General features: G+C 36.8%; 1 protein-coding gene across 2 annotated transcripts in view; it reads right to left on the bottom strand.

Annotated features, from left to right (window-relative positions):
• Positions 1–26,863, bottom strand: part of GBE1 (1,4-alpha-glucan branching enzyme 1) — a 150,646-nt gene that overhangs the window by 39,328 nt on the left and 84,455 nt on the right. For both annotated transcript variants that reach the window (XM_061362270.1, XM_061362271.1), the window contains 5 exons: positions 25,786–25,901; positions 25,418–25,545; positions 21,429–21,527; positions 18,317–18,427; positions 15,490–15,661 (listed from right to left, as the gene is read on the bottom strand). In XM_061362270.1, the coding sequence (XP_061218254.1) occupies positions 15,490–15,661; positions 18,317–18,427; positions 21,429–21,527; positions 25,418–25,545; positions 25,786–25,901 (626 nt within the window). The remainder of the gene's footprint in view (positions 1–15,489; positions 15,662–18,316; positions 18,428–21,428; positions 21,528–25,417; positions 25,546–25,785; positions 25,902–26,863) is intronic.

Genomic DNA, 26,863 nt, shown 5'->3' with positions numbered 1-26,863 from the left:
AAAGGGTGAATCAGAGCCAGCAGAAACTGGATTATAAAAAGGCCAAGATGCTGCACCAGGAGTGGTAGAGGCCCCTGCTGAATTTAGGGCTAGCTGAGATTGGACTACCCTGCCGGTCACAGGGATTGAGAGGCAAAAATCCAATCGAAGCTCTGAGCCGGCAGCCATTGCCTCCCTACAGCTTTAAGATATTGCTTATCAGCTGCCCCATGCTGCCTTGTAGGGAGATAAGTAACTCTGCATAAGTCCAGCCTAGCCCACTTGGACTGCCTGCAGCAATCAGCAGAAACTGCTGCGAGGCCTCCAAGCATAGCTGTTGATCCACAAAACTGCAACATGTCACTGGGAAAAGAGCGACATTGCTCTCATTTGTCGCCCACAGTCACACTTCAAGCACTGAACAGAACAACTCTGCACAAGATATTGTCTTGGAAAAGAACAGTAAGATCTCTGCCTACTTGCTAACACAAACATTGGTCCAATGCTAGCTCTATTTTAAGACGAAGCAAAACCCCCAAACCCAAATCACAACACATTAGAGATTTAGGCATTATCTTACAGCATTTCCTCTCACACCAGCAGTGTTTCAATATGATTTTTCTGGTGTCTTAGAAGGCACTTTTATCTAATAACTCGAGTTAAAGCATGTTGCTGTTAAAAAAAAAACAAACCTATCTAACACTAGTTCAGATAGGGATTCTCATTAATCAGACAACAGATTTAAGTGGTTAAAGAAGAATGACACTAACAGAAGTCAAACCTGTCAATGTAAACTAGAAAAATAAAAACCTGCCAAAATTTCCTTTTGGGAGTATATTTTGAGCAACCCGAGGAGAAAAGAGGCTCAAATTTGCATTTGCACTATGCCAAATTAAATAGTACATTTACATTCTGATTCATTTTCCTTCTGCTTACTAGTAAATAAAGAGATTAAAACATCACTATAAACAGTTTAAATTCTATCAAACGGAAATAATTCTTCTATTTTTCACCTCACAGGAATTTGATGTTTCATCTTAATTTGGAAGGCTTTGAAATATACTGATATTTCATGGAATGAACCTGCTGCTTTGCAGAGTATGTTTCAAAAGTAGCATCCTCAGTGGTAACTATTTATTTTGGTCTAAAGTAGGTATCAGAAGAACATCCCCCATAAATTTATCTACTTTGTGTATTCATTGCTTGAGTCTTTTTCTCCCTTTCAAGTTATTCATTGCTATCCTTAAGGGGGTTCTGTTTTGTGGGGGATATTTATTGTGTTGGGTTTTTTTGTTGTTCTGTGGTTTTTGTTGGTTTGTTTAAGATAGTTATATATGAAATGAAAGAAGGTGACTGGTTCATTTAAGACTCTAACCAGACACTTGAAAGCCATTTTTCTAAGTGAAGTTTATTAGTTTTAGCATATTTCAAAGTGTTGGCACAACAACTGTATAGTGGCAGCATAATCTGTTGCAAGATCTCTGCCCATTGCACTCAGTCATAGCCAGGATGCCTAAGGCAAGGTTATTTGTATTGGAGTTTCGTTTGGTTTTGGGGCTTGGGTTATTTTTTGGTCTGTGGAAATGGATATTGACACTCCCAAGTTTTGTTCAGAAAGAACAGACAGAAATCAGTACTCAGGTAATCAGCCTCTGCTACAAAATGGCAGGTTTTAAGAAGAGTCACATCTGTCTCATCATCAACTGAACTACTTATGACTATCAGTCAGTATATTAACTTTCCAGTTGTGGAACAGAAAAGGTATGGTGCAGATTGAAATGCCTTGCCTGTCTGCAAATGAGTTCTACTAATGAAGGTGCACAAAAGGTATGTACTAATGAGCAAAGCCCTCCAATGATGTAATTCTGACTGATTCAAGGCAGTAACTACCCTGATGTTCTCTCTCCTTCTCACTGAAATAGGGACCAAGACTCACAGAGTTCTCAAAAAGTCTTCTGAACTTTCTGCAAGACATAATGAGCCTGTCAGATGGGTCACTGCACCTGCATGATGTTAAACATCAGCATTAATTTAAAATCATTGATATAAGCTACTTCCACAAAAATATTAAGTCTTGGAACACTCACCACATCAGCTCTCACTATCATCTATGCTAAAGCATAGATCTGCAATTGCTTCACATGGACATTATGCATCTATGTTTTATATGGATGGACGTGTTACAAAATTTGATTTTAAAGTATCTTAAACTTGAGCCTCGAACCGTCATTATTCACATTACAGTGTAAAGAGAAAAAGGAAATTATAAAGCAACATAATGCTTACATATTATTAAAGTATTTAATGACTGTTTACACCAGAATAGCATCAAGATAGGCTGACATTAAGAACAAGTAACTGAAAAGCATTACGTCTATACTCATCTACAATTAATTACATCAGATGCTGAGTACTTCTGATGCCATGCATTCAGACTATGACATAAAAATGCCATGCATTCAGACTATGACATAAAAACCCCAACTCAAATCGTTTTGTACAGCACAGACATAGCAACTTCATGAAGCTGGTGGTGCCTATCTGAGTAACTGAGGATGGTGGTGCCAGTATGGGCCTGCATGTGGAGACTGCAACTATTGCAAAGGCTAGGGCAGCCTGTTAGAAGTATCCTTATGAATTGATGGACTGGATTTACAAGGGTAATTAAAGATAGTCTTGACTCGCCTGTATGTCAACCCAGTGTCAACACAACTGGGAAATGGGTAAAAGGAAAAAAATACAGGAAAAGAGAAAATATAGGGAAAAATTAAAACCAGTTAGCAGGTTTAAATAAAGCTGATAGGCAATTGCCCAGCAGGCAATAGCTTTGAAAGCTGAAGCAAAACTTTGCCCCTCAGATAGAAGGAGAACTTAAGAGAATGCGTACTGGTGACAGCTTTGCTACTAGTAGGAAGTATAATAATAATACAGCCTCCAACATCTGTAAGATTAGAGAATAACTGTCTAGTGAGGACTTCATCCTATTTTTTCTTTGCATGTGGGGACACAAGAGAAAAAAACAAACAATCCAAAACCTGCGATACTGAAAGAAAAGGCTTAAAACCAGGTATGTGTTGAAATTTAAAGCCAAATAGGGAAGTAAATCAGACTGAACCTGAATGTTGAATTTCTTTGAAAAATCAGTTGTAGCAGAAAATGCCCTTTCTGCACGTTTAGTTAATCTTCCACATTCTCCTCCCCTTGTACTTTGCAAGGAGTAATGCCTTAAAGGAACAGTTTTAAGACATCAGAAGATTCACAAGATGCAGTGGCTTAAGTGGCATTGTTCTATTCCCCTTCCTTCAGGTAATCATTCTCAGTACAGGCAGAAAGACTAGAGAAAAGATTTTTGGCCATTTTTGGCCTAGTAATGTGTCTTTTGATAAAGAGCTTTTAGGAGGTACTCAGAGTGCCATCAGGTATAGCTTCTGCCAATTTTGTATTTCATCTACCAATTTTCAGATTTTAGTATAGAAAATTGCTCAAATAAATTGGAAATCCAAGACCCCCTAATGTACTCCAGCATTTCCTGATGACGGGCATAATACGTATGCCAATCTAGATACCTGCTAGACTTCAGTCTACTGGTGATGGCTCTTGTTTTGTTTTTTGCTGTTGATTATTTTAAAAAGCCTCAGAAGAGCTTCATGGCACCAACTTTTATGAAGGAAGACACTGTTTGGTCTATGTTACTCTTCACCCAAAGCCAAAGGAAAGCCAAAGCTATGAATTTTGGTATCTTTAGCTGCATTTATATTGACAGGAAGATGATCTCCGAGTATACAGTTAGGTTAGAAACTGAGGTATCAAGAGTGAGCAAAGTGACCTGCCTGAAGGGACTGGCATATACACAATGGAATAGAAAAGTATGTTTTTTACAACTCTAGACACTTCCCAAATGTGAGAAAAGATTAAACAGAATTCTGGAATACTAAAAAGAAATCTATCCAACTCCATCTGGTAGCATTCACTGGCAATCAATCCAGTGTTCATTTTCTTGGCTTGGTAGTACAGGTGGGAGAAAAGTTGTATTTTTGACGGTGCATCCATGCGGCAACTGGGGATGCCACACGGACTCTGAACAAGTGTCTTCATAGATCAGAATGCTAACTTTTGTCTAGAGTTTTTTCAGTAAAAAAGGAAGCAATCATGAAGCAAGACTAGTTGTCTATCTTAACGCACATTTTCCTCAATCAACTTTGTCCAAAGGAAGTTAGGAAACAAGTAAATGGTTGTAAATGAATGGTCTAGCACTGCCAAACAATGACATTCGGTTTCCAAGACACAGATTTGCTGCAAGCTACCCTCTCTCTTCACTCCATTATATTGTGCCTCTTCATTTACAGATTACAGCTATCCCTTCAGAGTCTGAAATTCAAAATTTGCTATCTATGCAGATGCAAACATGACAGTATTCATCTTATGCTTGAAACACATTTAAATTAGCCCTAAGGCCTGAATCAGCTGAAAGCATAACAAATCTGTGAGCCTTTCAAGACATAACCAATCATTTTAGGTTTTCCTTGTGACACCAAGTTAATAGATACAAAATAAATTTACACTGATAAATGAGAATCAGAGCAGAAATTACTTCTAGATTATATTACAGCTGCTTAAAACATGATAAAATTTTAATTTGTTTTTCAACAAATACTTCCAAACTGGCTGTATCAAATATTATAAGCAATCTCATTAAGTAGCCACCTCCAACTTCTTTTCCTTGAGGATTTTTTACTAAAAGAATACCTTAACATTTACTGCTCCTCTCTCTACCACATAATTGCTAGAATTTATTTTGTATGCAAGTATTCATTAATTACTTTAAAACATTATTTCCCAAAATAGCGTTGCATTTCACTGAAATATGTATGTATTCAGAGCACTATGTTTCATGCTGTCATTGCGCTGGATACAGAAGAGTTACACAGCTTTCTTAGGTTCCAAGCTGAAAATGTATTGCAACCATACTAGGAAGCACATAATGCTTTTCGTGCCTTTAAGACAAAAATGGTTTATCAAAGGAAAAAGTAAACTTTGACATCAGAAAAGTATGTTCCAACTGTTTGAGTAAAGCCAAAAAGCCAAATATGTACAAATGCTGAGATGATTTCTCTTCTCCCCCTCTGGCAATGCTGTATGGAAATTCAAAGTGATAAACACAAAACACAAAACAGAGACAAGAAACCATTAGAGATTACTTGCACAAAGACATTTTGAATTGGACATATGAAATATTACACAGTAATGATTTTTTTGTTCCTTTGAACTTTTTATTAACAAAAAATAAATTTGCTGAAGTGATAAATGCTTTCCATGGATCTTCTTTAACAAAGAAAAGGGAAAACAACCCTCTGAAGCAAGAGAAAATACACCCTTCTCTGCAAAAAAAAAAAAAAAAAGGAAAAAAATTCCCAGTATTATAATTCATTCTCTTCTGTTTTGTTCCTTTTTTTTTTTTTTTTAATACAGCCATGCTATGATGGAAGCTTATTTCATTATTTGTTTTCTTTTTTAGATCGCAATGAGAACATTTTTTTTTGTCAGAAAACACATCCTTTGAAAACCTGATACTGCATTGCAATAGTGGGAGGGTGGAACATAGAGACAGGGCTGTACCATAAGACTAGTAAAAACTCCTGATGTCGCTAAGCCTAGCCTCTTGGTATCTTGGATACAGCTTACATCATCCTCTTACAAACTGGGAAATGAAAATAAAATCTTACCAAAAGAAATATACAACTTCTAAACCCAGTAAATTCATGACTGCTTTCTACACACTTTCTCAATATATATTCCTAGCAGAAGTACTTCTAGCACAAGCATTTCCACATTTACAGTTAGGCACTGAGGATGAGTGGAACATAAGCCTTTCAGTCACAGATCATGCTTTTTTCTCTTCCTTGTTCTAGAATGCCTAGTCTCTCAGTATTATCAACATAGTCATACAACAGAAGACACTGCAAATCAAAACCTTACCAAGAGTATGTAACATGTACTCCTTTACTAAGATAAAGTTTATTTATTTCTACAAGCCTCTTCCTGCCTTTAAGTTTTCAGAGATAAGCAATGGATTCATTCCTGTGTTCTTATTCAAACCGAGCAATAGCCTTCATAGGAAATGAAAAATTAAAAATACAGTACTTCTGGCCTATAAACAGAAATGCAACTAGTAAATATAAGAAGGGACTTTCACGATTTTCCTGAAAATTTCAACTATGTCTACGTTAAACTCCAGGAAACTAAGACTATTTTAAACTAAGAGACTCCCTGCTTGCCCATTTTTAATCAAGACACCCACCCCCCCCTTCCTTCCCATAATTAGGAAGGCAGGATATCAATAAATAGCTTCCTATATTTCTAAGTCTAGTCACAGCCAGCACTGGAACCAGAGTATAACATCACTGATTTTGCTTTCCTTTTTTCCCCTCTCCAAACAAAACAACAAATTATGTGTACCAGAGAATTCTGCACAAATAAGGTAAGTTTTCTCTACATCCACTGAAATTAACAGGTCAGTATTTTGGCATACTTATCAACTTATGGCCTTTGAATAGTTATTAAATTTGACATAAAAAGGCATAGCAGTTTATAGCAAACCTTCCAAAACCCAGGACTAAACTGAGGGAGGGAAGAGGGTAGCAACCCTCATGACAAAGCCAGAAATAAAACGGAACTTAAAAATCAGAGATTCATATGCCTAAACTTCCAAGTTCTCCTTTGCAAAGTGCCTGTAGGCAGGAATAAGAACTACCCCAAATCGCACCTCCATTACTTTGTTCTAGATCATGTTTTATTTCTCTGATCTGTGTAAATCAACGCTGTAGCACCAAGTATGACATGTATTAAAGCAAGGGAGTGCATGTAAGGCCCACACAGGGATAAATGTCAGAAAAAAGGTAGCCTGTTATCTCAAACATAATATTGCCACATAGCATAGTTTCAGAAGTGCTTACGAGGTTATAGTAACTGAAACAGGGGAAGTTCAGGTTAGATACAAGGAAGAAGTTCTTTACTGTGAGGGTGGTGAGATGCTGGAACAGGCTGCCCAAAGAAATGGTAAATGCTCCATCCCTGCCAGTGTTCAAGGCCAGGCTGGTTAGGGTGAGGTGTCCCTGCCCATGGCAGGGGGGTTTGAACTAGATCTTATGGTCATTTCCAACCCAAATCATTCTATGATAAACAGAACACAAGGAGGGAAAAAGCACAATAACACAAGTGAAGAAGTCTTGAAAATAAAATATGTATTTACATAGTATTTTGGTATCTATAGATAGCTAGAACTCCCACTATGCTTGCTTAAACTACAGAAAACATTTGAGTTACAGAAGTCCACCCATGTTCAGACTCCTGCACTTTTCCCTTCAAGTAATATTATGTAGAATTCCTCACTTTCTAAGATGGTGGAAGCCGTTATGAACTAAAAAACCAATCACAAGCAAAATCAAAGAAAAGCTCAGCCTAAGCTGAGGTTTGTTTTTAAAAGGTCATATACACATGCTCCCTCATTCCTAGGGAGAACACATGCACAAAAGACACCTACACAGAAATCTATAGTAAGAGAAAAATAAAATGGTGGTCTTACTTCAGGATATCAATTAGTAAAAAGTAACAGTCCTGAAGTTTGTACTTTTCACAAGTGTAAGGAGTACAAGAAAAATAGTGGAAAGCATGGTGCCCATCCAACACCGTACGTTAAAACAGAGTAATGTTCTCTTTCAGATCTCTTTCTTAGCATTAATATTTTGAAATAAGAACATACATTTCTTCATTATGAAAATAAAGATTGTGAAATGAGGCTGCAAAAGGAGTTGACCTACAATATAACCATCCAGATGACCCAGGGTTTCCTGCAGTATTTTGTATTAATAGCCTGAAAAGAAATAATGATGAGCTTACAGGACATGCTTCATAGTCTATGGACTGACTCTTAAATCAGGAGTGGATTACTGAAGTGTTTTTAAATAATCTTCCTAAAAAATGCTACTTAAGAAGCTATGCATTGCAAATACTTCGCTTGCCAGATCTGCTCTGAATTCCAAAGAGACCAAATTAACTATTCCAATTGAGCAAAAGTCCTAGGCTTCTGGCCATACAAAGGCTGCACTAGCACTCTTGGTTGTGTGAATAATCCTTTATTCTCCTTGAGATGTTAGTCACTTGTGCTGTTATTCCTCCAGGTTTGCAACTTTACAAAATACATTAAGATAGAAGCAGTATTTTATATTCAATATTCCCACTCAAAAGGTATGAGTACTATTAACAAAATAAAAAAAAAAGAATAGAAAAATGAAATCTAACAGCATTAATTTTCTTTTCAGCCAAAACTAATTTCATCTTCTTCCTAAACTCCCCTTCTAATTTACTGCGCTGTAAATTCCGCCTCTCCCTTCTTGGGAGCTTACTAAAATCACCTCCAGATTCATACACAAGATTAACCTCGTAATACTTAACTCTGAAGTAAAACTTCATAAAATACCTCATTTTCGCTATGCTTTTATCAATTTCCATGAGCTTGCAGAAATAATTTACCCTGAATTATGTACAGGAATGCATCTTTTTAGCGGGAATGATAAACTGACTGTTGTGGGTTAATGGAGCCTGCAGCTCCACTCCAGTACCAACGTGATTTCCTGCCTTCCTCACCCTTGTACTTGTCTGGTCTGCCTTCTACCTTGCACAGGTTTCCTCCCTCCAACACCAGTACATACCTGCCTCTCAATGAGTGTTAACTATATAAATGCATTTTTCCATTAAATCTCTTGACATGGATTAAGAGTGCTCTCAGATTTTCTTTTTGTAGACCTCAACAAGGTTATAACAAATTGCAATAAAAATGTTCTCCAAATCAAAGCATTTAGCCTATCACTTGCAGTGATAAATTCCAATGACATTTGAAGCCTGCATAGTTTTAAATTTCAAACTGAAGACCTCAAAAGGCTTCTAAGAAGGGAGGTCACCATTTATAAATGATGCTTTAATAGACTTTACTCCACAGACTTTACCACTTCTTTTGAAAACTTGCATAGAAAATATCTTGCCTCTTGAAGACCAATGCAAATTCAAGTACAGTCTTGTTTTCTGAATGAGCATGGGATTGATGGCCTCAGAAAATTAAGACATTGAGCAGATTTTAAGCTGCCAAATAGTGCTTGTGAAAATAGTAAGTTTTTGATCTCATAAAGAAACCTTATTTTTTATTCCAATGTCATCATAAAGTGTTATCTCAGTTTAAACTAAATTGATTTGGGGAATTAATGACACTACAGAGATGAACTCATTTCAAATTACCACAACTGCACACATTAAAATCCAAATTGGAATGTATGCCTAAGGATCTATTATTCAGACTTTACTAATACAAAATGTCACCTGCTCAGCCATGTCTCAAAACAACAACTCCTTACTGAGTAGCATGTGGGGTTCAATCCTATTTTGTTCTGCATTGCCAGAAAGCAGTCTGAGGAAGAACAATGCACTGTCAAAGGCAGGGTTGCTGATTAACAGATTCTTATGCATGCTCTTACACCAGCTCGACTGCTTTGTGTTGCTTAATTACTTGACTGGGATGTAAAGGAAAACACAGTTCATTTCACCCCTCTCTCTCTCTCTTTAGAAGCCAGCCTACAAAGTATAATCAGGATGAAGTATTTTTGCTTTCTGGTAGACTGTTTGGGACAAAATAGATCCATTTTTCTTTCCGCCAGGTACAGACAGACTGCAAAGAGCAGAAGTAAAAAGCAGCTGGGTGTAGTAAGAGGCTACTAAAGCTTTTTTCCAGTACTGGGGGTTTTCAGAAGTAAGTAACAAAACAAATGCTGATAATTTATCAGCATCAAAAGTGTATGAACTACACTCAGCAGAACAGTACAGGAGAAAGAAGACAAAAGCTTTAACATAAACAACATTAACCACAGTGTTTAAATGGGGCATTCTTAGCATTTTTCCCTGCTCCTACATACTAAGTTCTTGCACAGATTTAGATTTTATCAGGCAGAGCATTTCTGCAGACATCTGTCATTCAGGAAGCAACTAACATGTCATTAGCAATGCTGCTTAACTAGAAAATAAACCTTATTACTCTGCGTTGTAACAAGGCAGAAGCTAAATTCTACATGAAAACTACATTGTTATTACGTTAATTTATCGAAGAAGGTACAAAAAAGGGAAAACAAAACAAGCCTACTCTGAAAAAGATTATTTTTTGGTTATCCAAATGAAGACCTGATAGCACGCAGACCTAAGACTTAGGAACAAACTAAGGAAACATCAACATTACTCCGAAAGAAAAAATAACAGCTACCCCAATTCAGACTGTAAAATCCTACTTGGATTTACAATGAACACAGAGCAACCATTGATTCCTGAGCAGTTCTGAGGATGCTGTTGACTATGAAGAGTTCTGTTTCTAGGTTCCTGACTTGAGAACCCATAACATGAACATCAACTCACTATCACATACATAGACTGCTGCTAGCAGCTATTTTATTTATGTATGCAAATGACATATACACATGTATAGAGCTTCCTTCCCTACCCTGTGACAGAGGAATTACAATCAACTCTCACAAGAGATTTGCAGTATTTGGACGTACTTAATTTGTGAAGAGAAGGTGGGATTAGACAAGTTTGTGTGTCTTGTTTAGTTTTAAATTATAAAGACAGTCTTTAACTGCTTTTCTCCCAGTCCCTCTATGTTTTGAGTAGGGTAGAAATAAAGATTGTTTTGATCAGCCCTAAATATTAAGAGTTTGCACCTCTAGACCTTCCGGAAGAGACTCTTGAAGCAACTAATGGGGCTTAATCTATACATCTGGATTATCCTCATCCTGCCACAGCCTCCCCCAAGTTGTGAGTGGGGGCATACAACACAGTTGTAGGTATTCTATCACTAGAGAACAAAAAGTCTTAACAAACTGCAGGTATGATTTCAGATTATACACTTCTTGTTTTCTACCCTAAAATGAAGGTAACTTTTACTGTCAGAGTGCCATGAAATTGAACTACCTGGTAGAACTGGCAGCACAGAAAGCACATTGGACAGGTATACTAGGTAAGCATATTAAAAGATTTCAAACTACCTATTCCAGTCTTTACCAACTGAGACTTCAAGGTTGTTTATCAAAAGAGTTGACTTAAGGGAGCTAGTTTAAAGAGCATTTGCTCTTTCAAGGCCATTTTTTAGGTTATTGTCTAAAAAGCCACACTGTAACCAGTGCAAACAAGTAATAAGTATAAGAAAGTTTAAAAATACAGAGTGATTCATTTGCTACATGTCCAAGAAAACAAAACCCCTTTAGGTTTAAGCTCAATATCCTTGGTTTAATAACTTTCTTTATCTAGAATAGGTATCAATAAAAGCAGTATTTCAGATTCTAAGTAACATTACCAGTTAGCTTGTAAGTTACGTTGTATCATTTTTATTTCAAATGTTTTTAAATTCTATGCATATTTCCCATCCTGATATTGGTGCTACTGATAGTTTTTCACCATTCCTTACCTTGTTTGCCAAAATATTGTCAAAAGCCTTATGTTACAAAATCTTAGTTTAAAAGTAAAGAAATAAATGAAAAATACTTTATTTCTCTCTCCAAAATGCTCAAAATAATAGATGATATAGAGCATTTTATTTTACTTCATTATTAAGGCCAAAGAAAGAACAAGTTCTCATCCTATAAAACCATTAGAGAAATAAACTGTTTCAATGCATCCAAAAAACCCTAAGCATAGAGAAATTAAAGTACTGTGTACATGAACTAACAAGTGGGAAAATGAAGTTTTACAGATAAATTTGCTATTAGTGAAACAGACGTAAATGTCAACCCAAATGGTAACACCATCAGTCAATGGTCATGATTGCAAAAAATGTTCCAGTTACTGCAAATCACTTTCTAGCTTCTACATATATAAAAAAGTTGTTTTGCAGGGAGAGAGACTTGGTCTCTGGAGTCCTAATTAAGAGTTGTTTTGCTGTTGAAAAGTCATGAAAAATAGTGCTAGAGGTTCATGTAGGAACTAATCTCCATTAAAATCAATAGATTTGAGCTTAAACCAATTTGAATTGAAGAAGAAAGCAAGAAAATATTAGCAAGTTGAAAAGCAGTATACTATAGTGGCATAAACTAGTAAATGTGCCATGAAGGATGCCAAGGACCTAAAATGCTATTTAAGGCCCCCCAAACTGGGTATTATATCTATTATAGGCAAGAAAGCAGCTGCCATTGCTTGTCTAAATCTAGACAAACACATGTATCTTCCAGACTACGCAGAGAACATGGAAATAAGTTCATTGAAGAACCGGCACAGCTCTTGCATTCTGCAGGTACTCCCTAAGTACAGGGAAAACAGGGCAAGGAGCAAGAGAAGAGAAAAAATAACATTTAAAGGAAAGTAACAATGAGAGTTTTCTGCAGGGACAGGATGAAAAATGAAGCCAAAGGAAAATGAAGGGATGTACAGTAAGAGCAGTTTTATAGTGGTAAGTTCAACTATTATTTTCAGGGAATATGTAACAGTCTTTACACTGAAGTTAACTATTGCCCAGTGCGTAACAACAGTGACTGCTTCATTCTCAAGGTGAGATGGGAAGATTCTTGCAGTATTCTAGATGCCTTATAACAACTTCCATTAGCCTTGTTTAGCAACTGAGGAAGTAGACTCAAAATCATAAGCCTTTTTTGTTATTTTGTAGGGGGTTAGATCAACATTAAAGAATTTTAGTCCAATACAGGGGTTTATTTTAGATTTGGTTTACAAATCCTCATATTAGAGAGGAAAAGATCGACGTCTCCAAATATTTTTCCACATACATTTCTGGTTTTAGGTAAGTTAATAATATACATGCATTGTATTTCAGTATTGCCATCACTGCAAACAAAAATATTTGAGGTTTCTTTCTATTTCCAATGTAAACCAAAAAATAAATTATTTCCACTATTTAACAAAGGCATACACTATGAACGTTTGGGGCTTTAAGTACCATTTATAGTGTACTACCTATGGCAGAATCTTAGAGAAGCATTAGCTGTGTCCCTACTAAAGCTGCTGCTTCTGTGTAGAAGAACCTGTAATCTTTGCGGTTTCCTGAGGCCCTGTGACATCTTCTAACCCATAACAGCCAGTCTCAGTATTAAAATCTCTGTCTAAAACAGCAGTTTGGTTAAATAACCTACAGCTACATTAGGACTGTTGTTCCCTACCTACTTTGAAAGCAGAGGATTCAAACATAGAACAAGTTTCAAAACAACTGGTATTTGTTTACTGTTGCTATTAAACAAACTATCCTTCCAGAGTGTTCATTCACTACAGCATGATGTTTATCTTTTCATTTTCAACCAAGTACATGGAATTTTCCCTTTGTAGGTTAAGTCTTCCACGCTAGATGGGCACATGAAGCCCCAGAGGTTAGTTGCAAAGCCGCACGGAAAACTGAAACACAGACCAGAGGAAAGAGTGTTCTTAACGGTTTCTGTTACAAGGGAATCAATTAACTGAAATGACAAAACTTCCCTATCCGCACATAATTTTGAATACATCACTGATTGCCTACAGTGGAATATAAGCAATTGGGAAGGAAAATAGAAGTCTTCAGTGAAAACTAAACATCCAGAAACATGAAAAATAGGAACACTTGCTGGATTTTTGCAGTGGTTTCTTATAGATACCTGTAAGAAAGACAAAGAACCATCCAGTGTGAAAAGTGAGAAAGATGAAAGGAAGGCAGTATCAGTGTTTGGTGTTCAAGGTGTCACAGCTTCTCTCAAGAGAAATCTGCTTGCATGTATCAAGGACAAAATGATACTATGACACAGGTATATTTAAATATTATTCCAGATCTTTAAAGAGAAAACCTAGGATACATTTGAGAACACAGATTTGCACTCCTGGTATCTTCCTTACCAGAAGAGTGATTTGTTTTCCTTTAAGGTGAGCAAAGCATTGAGAAAGCAGCATGTTACTTTGGTGTCTTTCTTTTCCCTCCACCCTCCAGAAAAATAAGGAGCAAGACATTTATAGAAGAGCATAGGGAAGCACAGAAGCACCCGGAGTGCCTTCTCTCTAGGCACTGTGAAAGGAGATTTCCACTCTTCCCTCAGCCCACAGGGTCCTCTTTCTCACTCTCAGCATTCACTCAAAGCTGAGAGTTGAAGAACTGATTTATTACTTTATCTGCTTAACTAGACAGCACGCTGCAACATTGCTGATAATTTTTCTAACCTTACCAACTCAATCTGGGGCAGAAACATCTCCAGTTCAGCTGGCATATTCTTTAAACACCAGCTTCTTATTGTAGCATCACTAGTTTGAATGGAACCACATACATCAGACCTTGAACATTTTAGTGCCCAACTACACACTTCATAAGTATTTATTTCATTAACTCTTATTTACTCTTGGGAAACATGTCTGCATTTTATGGGGAAAAAATCACCTTGTTAATATTCTCCTTTTATTTATATTTTAAAATATACTGTTATGGAAGAAAGGCAATATCTATCCAACAATCCCTTTAACTTAATAATACAAAACATTTAACAATAAAAGTTGAAGGCAATATTAAGCTAAGAACATCTCTAATTTTCAGGTGTTTCATTGTCAGAAAACCAAAATGGTTATCTACTGCATGCTTTCAGCCCTTTTTCCCCATGAAACCGCTATACAACACTTGTCACACCACATTACAGAATTGTGATTTTGACTATCAAGTAAGGATTATTTTGCAAAGAAAATAAGGAATGTCAATATGGTAAAGAGCACTGAACATAAATAGTTTCAATATTCTGCATAAAACTTAAGAAAAACATTCAACTTTTAAGATGACTATATGGGACTATAACTTGCTGATTAAATGAGTCCAACTATTGCACATTCTTGCAGCAATAGTGCTAGCAAGCAATGCAACAGTTGTATTTAACAGCTTATGAACAATAAAGAAAAAGGTATTGCTAACTCCTGCTAATTCTATGCTTCAATGTGCCTCCTATCTCTATGATTTGCCCTTGCCTACCTCATTAAGCCCCTGCTTGTCACTGAGAAGCTATGAAATATAAGTCATTTATAGATTAATTCCTAACAATTAATAACTGAAATAAGCATGGGACTATCTTTAGTATATTCACTGTTACAAGTCTAGGAGAATAGAATAATAGAGATGATAGACAACTCAGCTGTGTGAAGCAAGGCTTGCCACCTGACAAACCTGCAGAACTATTAAAATACAATTCCAAGTTGTAAATCAGAGTAACATGAACTAGAGCTTACCACATTTTAAAAATTATTTCTGTTACAATTACGAACCACATTGATTTTACTTTCTTGTCTTATAATGCATCTTACAGACAGAAAAACAATGCATGCTACCTTTTGTACTAACTCTTTACAAAAGCACTTACGTTCCAAACTTCAGCATTGTGATTAAGTATTATAGATGTAAGATGATGACAGATCATTTTATTTCCCTGCCAAGTGTTCTGTAGACGAGAAAATGAAAGACTTGTTCCTAAGATTACTTACCCATGAAGTTCAGATAGCTCTCTCCTCCAAGTGCATGAGTAATGAGACGAATCATTTTATGAAGCTGTATTCCACGATCAATAACTGCAGTAAGGGGTGAGAGCACACTCATGTTTGTATACATTTCTGCATCCATCAGTCGAAACGCCAATGTCTTATCACCAACGAGTGCCTATAACAGTTTAAAGAGAAAGAAAACGCTTGGGTATACTGGAAGCGTTTCTAACAGGCACACTGTTATCATAAGAGGAGGACTCAGAAGACTGGCGAGAAGTCGATTACTGCAACTTTGTATTGTGTGACGTGTAATTACATCGGTGTGATAATCTGTTGCCAAAACCAGCAAGTATGTGAACTGAGGCAGGTATATCTCTGAGCTGAGCCTCACCTGCATGCCAGACCCAACCAGCTGTTTCCCCTTTGCAGCCCTTTGCATGGTTACTGGGGCTGCCTGCACCAACAGGAGTGTGAGTATATGATAAATAAGCTAATAACACCATAACCTCTGTTGTGATCCTACATGTCACCCGATGGGATCAAACTGCACAATTACTTCTGAGAACCTGTTTGTCTACAGATATCAAATGTGAAATGTTAGCATCAACTCAAATCAGCCAGAAGTCACCAACCATTGTGGATTTTTTATTGAAAACACAGGAAATGAGGAAAAAAAAACATTTTAAGGAACATTCCTGGGATTATTAACAACACTCCTGATTTAGAGATGCAGAGTGAATATGAAGCATTCATTAGCAAGCAATCAAGAATGTGAGTGATTTTCTGTAACTTCACACAAGAAAAAAAACAAACTAGTAACTCCGTCTAAAAGCAATGACTGAATTGATAACTAGCTAGTGCTTACTGTTACTCAAGAAAAGCCACACAAATGCTATGCAAAAAGGATTATTCTAATATATTAGCATGCAGGCAGTTAAAAACATTTTGGAGTGTTTGTGTGTAAATAGCTAACTTCTGTTTCATTAGCCCAATTCTCATTTTATACTCAAGCATGAAAACTCACAAGATTCCAGAGAGACAGATGAGCTGTAAAGAGGTCTAGCTGAAAAGCACCATCATCTTTTAGTTTTCTGACTAACAATGTAACAGCATATACAGACGATTCCCATCAGTAAAAAAAAAAAATCTTAAATAATAATATTCCTATGTGAGAATGGCAAGACTTAAGACTGCAAGGAACAACCCTTCTATAGACTCAGAATGTGCCATTTGTTAGCCCTTAATCTTTCCACTAGAAGAGAAGGTAAAGGTCCCTATTCGTGTTTTGTATGCCAGCCATGACTTCATAAACCACTATCCTTCCCCCTTCAATGATCTCTTTGCAACCCTGAAGAGTCTTAGCCTACTTAGTTTTCTTCTTATGAAAACCAAGCCACACTTGCTATTATCTCTCACACCATTTTTTCCAGTTATGCTGTATATCCTTCAAGAAACAGGACCAAATCTGCCTTCAACATTCAAGATGCACACAGACCACAAAAGACTACTTTAGCATACCGATTTTTGCTTTGCTCTCCACTCCATAATAATTCCAGTACTGTATCTGGGATTTTTTGACAGCTATTAGCATTGAGCTGCTATTTTCACACACTTCTCATAACCATGAGGCCTTGTGTTCCAACTGGTATTAACTCATAGCCAGGAAAACTAGAATTGTTTCAGCCCCTCATATGCACTACTTTAAGTATCTTCAGACCGAATTTTACCTCACTCCCATTTTTTTTCTCTGTCCTACTTTTCACATACCAATCTGGTATACTTTGTTTAATTCAAAGTAAATAGAATTTCTTCCCATGTATGAGATTCTAAACAAAAATACATAGCGATATGGAAAACAACTCAATTGATAACATCCAGCATGAAATAAAAGAACAGCAACAGTAACATTATATGTCATGCTTTAGGATGAAGAATCAGCTTTTGTAAAAGCAAATAACTGGGACAAAATTCATTTCCAGTATTACCTGAAATCCTTTACCAGGATTGGGACTTTTCTCATACATCTTAAGTGAACACTGTGTAACAATCTCTGAGATAAGAATCTTAAGAGGTAGATAAAATGAAGCCAATAAACCCAGAATTCTTTCTTTAAAATAAACGCCTTCTGGAAATTTCTGTTGAATTTTATTACAGAAGGTATAGAAAATATGATACAAATCTCTTATGTAGAGGAAAGAGTTGAAGGTAGGTTATTTAAACTTTTTATTAGAAAATGGATTTTTTTTTAGTTCCTAATTTTCAAATTCTTGAGCAATGTGATGTCTGATTCTCCAGAAACAACCATGACTGTTATCCAAATTCATCTTTGCTTTTTCATTGTCGCATATATAGAACCATTACAATTACTGTATGTTGAACCAAACTGTTAACATTTCATTTAGATCTTAAAAGATGTCTGCAATAGTTTCAGAGAGGGTTTTCATGAAGGGGAATACAACAGTCACAAACACAGAGTCAGTGACATTTTTTGTCCTTATTATATGAACAGTGGTCCAGCTTACTTTTATTTTCAGAAGTATGGATTATATACCTTCCTATGTCCTGTGATAGGCAGGCAAAACAAGAAGCTAGGACTTGTTTTTAACAACAAAACTAAAACCACCACCACCACCAAGTAGGATTCCTTTATTAAAAATAAGGATCATAACAAACACACATAAAAGAAACCAGTGAAAACCAAGTACTCAAGATGTATTCTGAAATTGTTGCCAATCCTTCTCAACTCTAGCCTCATTTTCAAAGCACAAAACCCACCAAACCTCTAAACCTCATATTTTACTTGCTATATATAAACAAACAGATAAAATACCTGGTCGTGACTCTCTGCATATGCAATGTATTTTTCTTCATACCGTCTGTTCGTTAATGTATGCACAATATTGCCCATATTCCAGTCTTCATCTTTCAGCTCCTTAATTATCTGTAGAAATAAAGGAAAGGTCATCAAAGAGTGCCCTGGGTTCAGGACTGTTTTAACTAAAAACACATTATTTATTATCTTGGCACAGAAATTTCCAGGGGATTGTAAACTGTATTACTTTAACTTCTCCTATTCCCAAGTTTTAAAGTGACAAACTCTCTGATTATCTAAAGAGATTTTTTCTTTTGAGTTCCACTACATAAATATATTAACTAGAACATTTTGTTTATCTTGTACTTCCATATATATATATATGCATGGACAACATTTTTTATGCGAATCTTCTGATATGGCAGGCAAGGAGCTACAGAAAACCTCTGGGAAGAAATATGTAGGCACATATCTGCATACACATGATATTGGAAGAAGTTCTTGTATTTCAAGCAACCCTGGCATATGGCAGCTTCTTACTACAAATCAATCACTGGGCTCTGTGGTGGAGAATGGACCACTCCAAGACAGAGCTCCACTATTGCCATTAAGTACCCAACATGAGAAGGTGCTTAGCACAGGGACCTTGCATGTTCCCCTGGATCTGTGAATTCACAGTCTGCTCCAAACCACAGTTTCAATGCCAAAGCTTTGTAATACTCAACAAGCTTCACATTTTTTGCCATGCCAGCTCCTGAGTTTTAGCAACCAAATCACATCAATAGGAATTTTCTGCCTCATACTATTTCCTCCCTCTTCTAAACCCAGTTCAATTTCAGTGTTAAGTCCTTTCTTTTTCTATTTTTTTGTATAGATCGCCACTGGTCACTACAATTCAAATACACAAAAATATATAGACATAAAAATCAAAGTGACAAAAAGTCAGTAACACCAAGATGCCTGATACAATACTGTAAAATTTAACATTCTGAATGTTAACTGGCCAGGTACTCCTGAACAGCCTTTTTTTTCCCAGAACCCTTGCAGCACCATAATATGCACAGTATCCATCTTTAATCTGAACTAATAGAGCCACTGTTATGATGAACAGCTTACCTTACTTTTACAGAACCCTCAAAATTAGTTTATGGAACACTGGAGATCCTTCAAATTTAAAACTGATTTTAGGAAGTTGCCTAGAAAACTTGCTATTAACATGTACATACTTAAAAAGCTGGTGGGAAATGAAAGCCATCAGTCTAGGCCAGTTTGATAACAGCTGATAGACTGTTTCTAAGCTTTTCCATTCCCATAATTTCAGCTGTATTGTTGCCTTAAGAAATGTGATAACAAACTACACCTCTTTCTCTACTGTAAGGTCTTCAGCTGTGGTTGCTTATTTGCATTTACCTTAGGTAGGAGCTTTCTGCCTGTACCACCTTATGTTCTTGTACAACCAACACATTCCTAAATAACTGGAGTCTGCTGGGAAACAGCCTAAGACCATCACATAGCTGAATTTACACTCAACATCCCATCAGCATGCCCAGCATCCACCTGCTGTCCCACATTAAGTACATGCTTAGGCCAGAATACATTTATCTCTGGTGAAAAAACAGAACTTAAGGCAGGACACATACATTTCCTCTCTGAGTACTGAAAATCAGAATAAGCAGACCATATCAGAGATTGTTAAATTAGGTTATCCATCTTTTGCCCTTATAAAATCCTATAGTCTTCCTTTTTGGTAATAGTAACTCACCCAATTGCATTTTGCCTGTCTAGAAAGCTCTTCACCTTTGCCTGTCCTAAAGTGTAAGGATGTTGAAGGTGAAAAGCCATCACCACAAGGTGTTTGTTACTACTACAAAAACAGTAGCCTTATATTACGAGTCCTCATTCCAGGATCTAAATTACACACTCCAAAGTTTAATGATGCTGTCCTGGTTGAAGAAGCTGGCAAGTTTGTCTCCTGAATGAAAAGAAGAACTGTTTTTCAATTGGACCTCCACCTTCTAGTTACAAAAGTGAAAGACGCTGAAGATAAGTTAATTTGCTTTTTATTTTAAGCCACTCATTAGATTTATTGAAGCATTAGTGCTCATATAAAATGTTTATCGTTTTCAAATCATCATGATAGCCAGAGGGATTTGGATGCAATCTTCTACCTGACTGAAAAACATTCTCTAAAACATCAGTAAAAGCCTTTTGAGATCATTTATCAGTTTTCTTGTGATTCCCTGAATTAAGGGAAAGGTGGTTTAAATCCTTATCATAAGTGTTTATATTATTGTCCATCAAGAGCATTTACAGTTTGATATTATCCTTTTTGTAACCCCACTGTACCAATTGCTGGTGTTTGCACAATTCACTTATGTTTACTTTGGTTAAACATTCAGCTCTATATTCGATACAATTACTATGCCCAGTTTGGAGACCTCATAGCAGTCTTCCAGTATCTGAAGGGGGCCTATAGGGATGCTGGGGAGGGACTCTTCATTAGGGACTGTAGTGATAGGACAAGGGGTAATGGGGTAAAACTTAAACAGGGGAAGTTTAGATTTGATATAAGGAAATTCTTTCCTGTTAGGGTGGTGAGGCACTGGAATGGGTTGCCCAGGGAGGTTGTGAATGCTCCATCCCTGGCAGTGCTCAAGACCAGGCAGAACAAAGCCTTGGGTGATATGGTTTAAGTGTAAGGTGTCCCTGCCCATGGCATGGCAGGGGGGTTGGAACTTGATGATCTTAAGGTCCTTTCCAACCCTAACTGTTCTATGATTCTATGTTTTGAAGGTGGGCTTATTTTAAAGTATTTTATAGGCATATAGTTAGCTTATTACCTACCTGTTTGCATTCTATATAGACTCTACATTGTACAGCTGTTGAGAGATGCAGGTTACTTCAAACAAAACTGAGTCTAGTGTATTGTACAAAGAAATATCAGCTAGAATGCAAAGAACAGCCACTGAACTTACTCATCTTCTAATGCCTACATGATATTTGACAGCTCTCATTTCAGCCAGTAATACCTGTGCTCAAGCCTGTCAGACTTTATTTTAATAGGATATTAGCAGAAGAGAGTAAAATTTGGCAGTAGGATCCAGAAGTGGTGAACAGATAGAAGTCTCACCTGTATCCACTTATCTGGAATAGCCATGGCTAGTCGATAATCAAAACCCCCTCCTCCCTCTGCAACAGGACGACAAAGAGCTGGCATTCCGGAAACATCCTTTAAAAAAAAACAACCCCACACAACATAATTTGCACTGCATTGCAATTGGTAGTTCAGATTTTCCACCATACAATGATACTTCCATACGAACACTCTGTAAACTATAAACAGCTTCCCAGATTGACCTGGTTAAGGGAGGAGAAAAAAAAGATTATAAACCCCACAATAGTGAGTAATTACTATACACAGATTTGCTGTTTGAATCCAAATGTTAAAGGGAAAAGCATTATGGCTTTCCACAGCAAATACTCTACTACAGAGTATTTTAATAAAGTAGGTATTTGAAGGAGAAGAGACCTTAGTAGATGCAGAATTTGAAATAATTAGCTCTCTTGAGCTCCACATAATCAATAGCAAGCAGAATGTAGTCAACAAAAGACAAATTAAACCTTCATTTTGTTTATTGATATTCTGCATAAAGAATGACATAAAAATAAAAGGTGAATATACAGTTCAGTAAGGAAGAAAAACACATCTCTACTGCTTTCCTAACTGCATAAACCCAAAACTACTGATCCAGTTAGTCTTGGAGAATGACATGCTCTTACTGCATGATTTTCCAGTTTCACATTGATGGAGGCTGATCATTCTTAGATTTGAAAATAAATGTTATTAAATTAGTTATTTGACCATTGTTTTCATTTAATTATGCCATATAACACCCTTTTTCCAAAGTTTGCTTATCTGTAGAGAAAATGCAGATCTTCAGTAATTACAAAATATATATCAGTGCTCAATTTTATTCACTTCTGTCAGGGAGAAGCCATGCCACCACAATGCTTATGGATGAATATAACCCTCTTGTGCCTACACAGGAGGATTTATGGAATTAAATTCTGACTAGAAATAGGTCTTAATTAGGAAGCTCATTCTGCTTTTCTGGATTCAACCCAGTTTTCAACCCAACTGCTGCATTAGACTAGTGAAAAAATGTTTGTGCTTGAAGTTATACATATATAAGCATACACGCATATAGACACAGACACCTCATACTGATGTGAGGAGACTGACCACATCTGCATGAAGCTCATGAATGGCACCTTGGGGATGGGATCCAGAGGGACACTGACTGGCTGCAGGAATAGATCAACAGCAAGCTCAGGAATTCCAGAGCAAGGGCAATATTCAAATCCTGCCCCTCAGACAAAGCCCTGCATCCATACAGGCTGGAGAGCAGCTCTGTGGGTAAGCCCCTGGGGCTCTGAGCCGACAGCAAGCTGAGCAACAGCCAGCAGCCTGCCTTGGCAGCAGTGATGGCCAGCAGCAGCATGGGCAGGATGAACAGCAAAACCAGGAGATCAAAGGAGGCTATTATCCCCCTTTACTCAGCAGTTGCTAGATCACACAGAAAACTGCATCCACATTCCACATGCTGTGGATACCAAATAATTAAGCAAAATTCTTTCCCAACTTTTAAATATTATAAGAGCAAGTTCAACAGCTCTCCTGAACCAGTCGGAAAAGATAAACACAGACTAACAGTTTCCATTGTCCTGGGTTCAGCAGTAGCAGTCATTTTTGTCCTGGTAGCTGGTGCAGTGCTGTGTTTTGATTTTGGGCTGGGAACAGAGCTGATAACAATGATGTTTTGGTTTGGCCAAGGACTTTGTGGGCCTCATGCTCTGCCAGGGAGGAGGGGAAGGTGAGAGGAAGCAGAGTTAGGACACCTGACCCAAACTGACCAGAGGTATTCCATACCACAGAACATCATGGCCAGGATGCAACTGAGAGTTACCCAGAAGGGCTAGGGGGAAGGGCAGGGTTGGAGGAGGTATCCATTGATGCTTGGGGGGGCAAGTTATCAGTCAGCTGGTGATGAGGTGTTGTATTCTCTTCCCTTGTTATTTCCTTTATCATTACTATTATTGGTGGTAGTGGTGGTGATTTGTGTTATACCTTAGTTACTAAACTGTTCTTATCTCAACCTGTGGGAGTTGCATTCTTTTTGATTCTCCTCTCCGTCCCTTCAGGAGGAGATGGAGTGCAAGAAGTGGGAGGGGGTGAGTGAAAAATCTGTCTGCCTGGGGTTAAACCACAAAACCATCTTTCAGGACAAGCTGATCTGAAACAAAAGGTTTTCTCTGTGATGCTATGATGCCTACCTGGACAAGGTCTGAGGCTGAGATGTAAGTAGCCTCCACGTACTTCAGTCATTATTTGAAAGTCAGACTTTTGGGAATTAAAATTCAAAATTAATACCATCTTTACCTAACTACAGATTTTACTTGAACAATTAAAAAAATTAATAAATAAATCAGCAGTAGTTTGTTCAGAGTATTTCCCACCAAACGTAAACAGCGAATGCCTAAGCATTTGCTCAGACCTTAGTTTGAAATGTGATGCATATAAAACAACCCACAAAGCTCAGCAGTAGGGCTTTTTTTCCCTCTTTGTTTTTTTCAATACTTCAGGCATGATGCAGTTTTAACTTAACATTTTTAGTTCTCATTATACAAAACTTTAATCACAGCTTTATTTTGAAGGCCAAAATGAAAAATAAGCATATAGTCAGTAATACCTAAAAGCTTAGAAATTAATAAGACAGTGAATACACAGAATATTAACAAGCTGTAAAAAAAATCAGTTAATTAAGGAATATATTATAATTAGTTATGGCTAGACAAAAGCATTCTTCTCATGTGGCACTCATTCAGTCATCATTATAGGCAAGCAGACATCCTCCACTGCCTTTTATAATTTTCAATTATGTCAATAGTTTTCTCCTTCCAAAATTCTCTTTTAACCATGCAGCACATTAATCAATTCTGTATTTCACGTAGCGACTCCCCCAGGCAGAAAATGATGTATTGAAACAGCAGCAGTTTCCAACTCAAGCAAGAGAAACTGAAGTCATGTCTTGCTAAAAAAGAATTCTTGGCCCACGTAATACAAGCAGACTGAACTCAGAATTTCATTGGTGGGAATGCTCATAATCTAAAACTACCTAGAAAATGGAACAAATCTCACTTCAAACAAGCCAACAGCTCAATAAAACCATCTCAAGTTTACTAGTGATTGTTCATCAGATGATGTTTTTGCTAGCTTGTCATTAAGCTTTTAGTAGTGATTGTCTATAATATAAAACGTTACCCTAAGTACAAAATTAAGTTAAGGAGTATTTTGGTTTCTGAACATGAACAGGGAACTCAAGCACACAAAGTTTTTTTAGAAATTCATACAGACCCTAACAACATCAGACAGATGCAACTTTCCCTTTTAAACAAAAAGAATTAGTTAAACATAGTAACAGAAAAATCCTCAAGGTTTACATGGTTTTTCTTTTAGATCAAGAAAGCATCACTGAAAACGCACCTGTTCTCAGAACTTCAATGCTCTGTTGTTTCATAGTATTAAAAATTCCATGTGCCAACAATATTTTTCAGTCACAAAAATTTAATTGATATCAATCAACTCAAGTAATTAATCTATTTACCCCCTCAGAAACCTGGAGAAACTGAATTCTACATTTAAATTAGCATACACATTCAACATGTATAAATTTATTGCATTTCTTTCACAGGGAATTGTCAATTATGCCAATATAATCCCAAATAGGCAAAACCACACTTAGGCTGCTAATCTTTGGTACCATGAATCACTAGCAACAAATGGCAATCAGGCAAAAGCAATGGACAAATAAAAACAAATCTTATTACACGTTCAAAGAGATAAAAGAAATCCCTACATTAATTAATGATTCATTAATGCAAAGAATATTCCCAAAGTGCATATTCCAGCTGCTTTTCCCCATAAGGCAAAGTCTGTCCACTAATTAAAATTTCTCAGCCTATGTCACTCGTTGAGTAGTGACTTGATAATTAAAAGGAAATTCACATCCCAAAGCAATCCATATTAATATGATTGAGGGTGGCAAATTCTGATCTTACCTCTGCTATGGTTATGCATTCTGGATGCAAGAATTTAATCATGTGGTTGGCCAGCATTAGGTAACACAAAGCATCTTCATCCACATGTAGGCCAAAATATTCATTGTAATCTCCACTGAATCCTGTGCCTAAGAAAACAGGAAGTTTTAAAGGCTACAGTCACTTAAAAAACCCCAATAGATATTTTGCAATATGCAGTTTTATAAACACCAGATTTGTTCATAATTCCAGATCTATCCATACAGTAGCACAACAAGGTATTAGCAAATCTGGATTTTTTGGTGCATTCAGTGAATTTCATAGCACAATTTCCACAGCAACAGAAGTGCAACAGGACTACTGAGATTAGAGCTGATTAAATTACTTACCAATCCCATGATGGTGATACAACATAGATGTAACACCATCAAATCGGAATCCATCAAAGCGATAGTCTTCAATCCACATTCTCAAATTAGATAGAAGGAATCTCAAAACTTCCCAGCTGAAATAACATGAATATATTTTATAAGCTTGAGAAACCTTGGGATCAACTAGAGTTCCTTATACCATTACTAGGCTCCCCACTTGAACATATGGTAGTACTGGACTAATTGTACTGGACATTTTACCAGTTTAATGACTTCCCCATTCTTCATTATCCTATCCCTAACAAGTTTCCTTAAATCTTTAACTTTTACTGCACATAATTTCAATATTGCAGATAGGGGATTAGGAGAAATTGACAGCTATCTATACAGACTAACAGGTTAGTGTTTGAACACTTATGCTATATTTTAATACTTATACTTGACACTGTACTTTTCTTTTGGTTCCCTAAAGATGGTTATACTGTTAGAAAAGACATAGAAATGGTAAGAAAAATAAACAGGTAAGTTTTGTCCCCAAGATTTTATGATTTACAGCTATTTCTTGCCATAACAGAAGTTAAAAAGCTGTTGTCCCCCGCTCCCTTCCCCCACTGCCTCCCCCTGTTATTTACAAATCACACATCCACAGTAATTTATCAAATCACCTACTGTGTTGCGAATTTACACAGAGTAAACCAACTTACGGAAGTTGAGGAGTTTGGAATAACAGGAATAGGATATAATGCACACACAAACAAAGTGCAAACATGAAATCGAAACTATAAAAGAGGTTCCAAAGCGTGTAAGCATGTGGAGGCATTTATGAACAAAATTTGTATTTAAGAGTAAAACTCTTTCAGGAATAGTTTTCTAACTATCCATCAATTCCTCTCCAAGGATACTGTTCTCAGTAGCTTCAAAAGACACCCACATCTTGTTTCTACTGTTCATCCTCTGTACTGCTACCCTCAGAACAGGCTGCCTCAGGTGCATCTCCTGCAAGCTGACTCCAAAGAGCTCACCCATCTCAATCAGAGATAGTGAAGCTTTTTGCCTATGTCATCTTCAACACTGGCCAATGTTATTTCTCTCTAAT

The sequence above is a fragment of the Neopsephotus bourkii genome, unplaced genomic scaffold, assembly GCF_033783945.1.
Source record: "Neopsephotus bourkii isolate Nb327-2 ecotype Australia unplaced genomic scaffold, CSIRO-AGI_Nbou_v1 NB_1111, whole genome shotgun sequence".
NCBI classification, from domain to species: Eukaryota; Metazoa; Chordata; class Aves; order Psittaciformes; family Psittacidae; genus Neopsephotus; species Neopsephotus bourkii.
The sequence above is the reverse complement of the archived record's forward strand: the minus strand, read 5'-3'. Positions and strand labels throughout refer to the sequence as shown.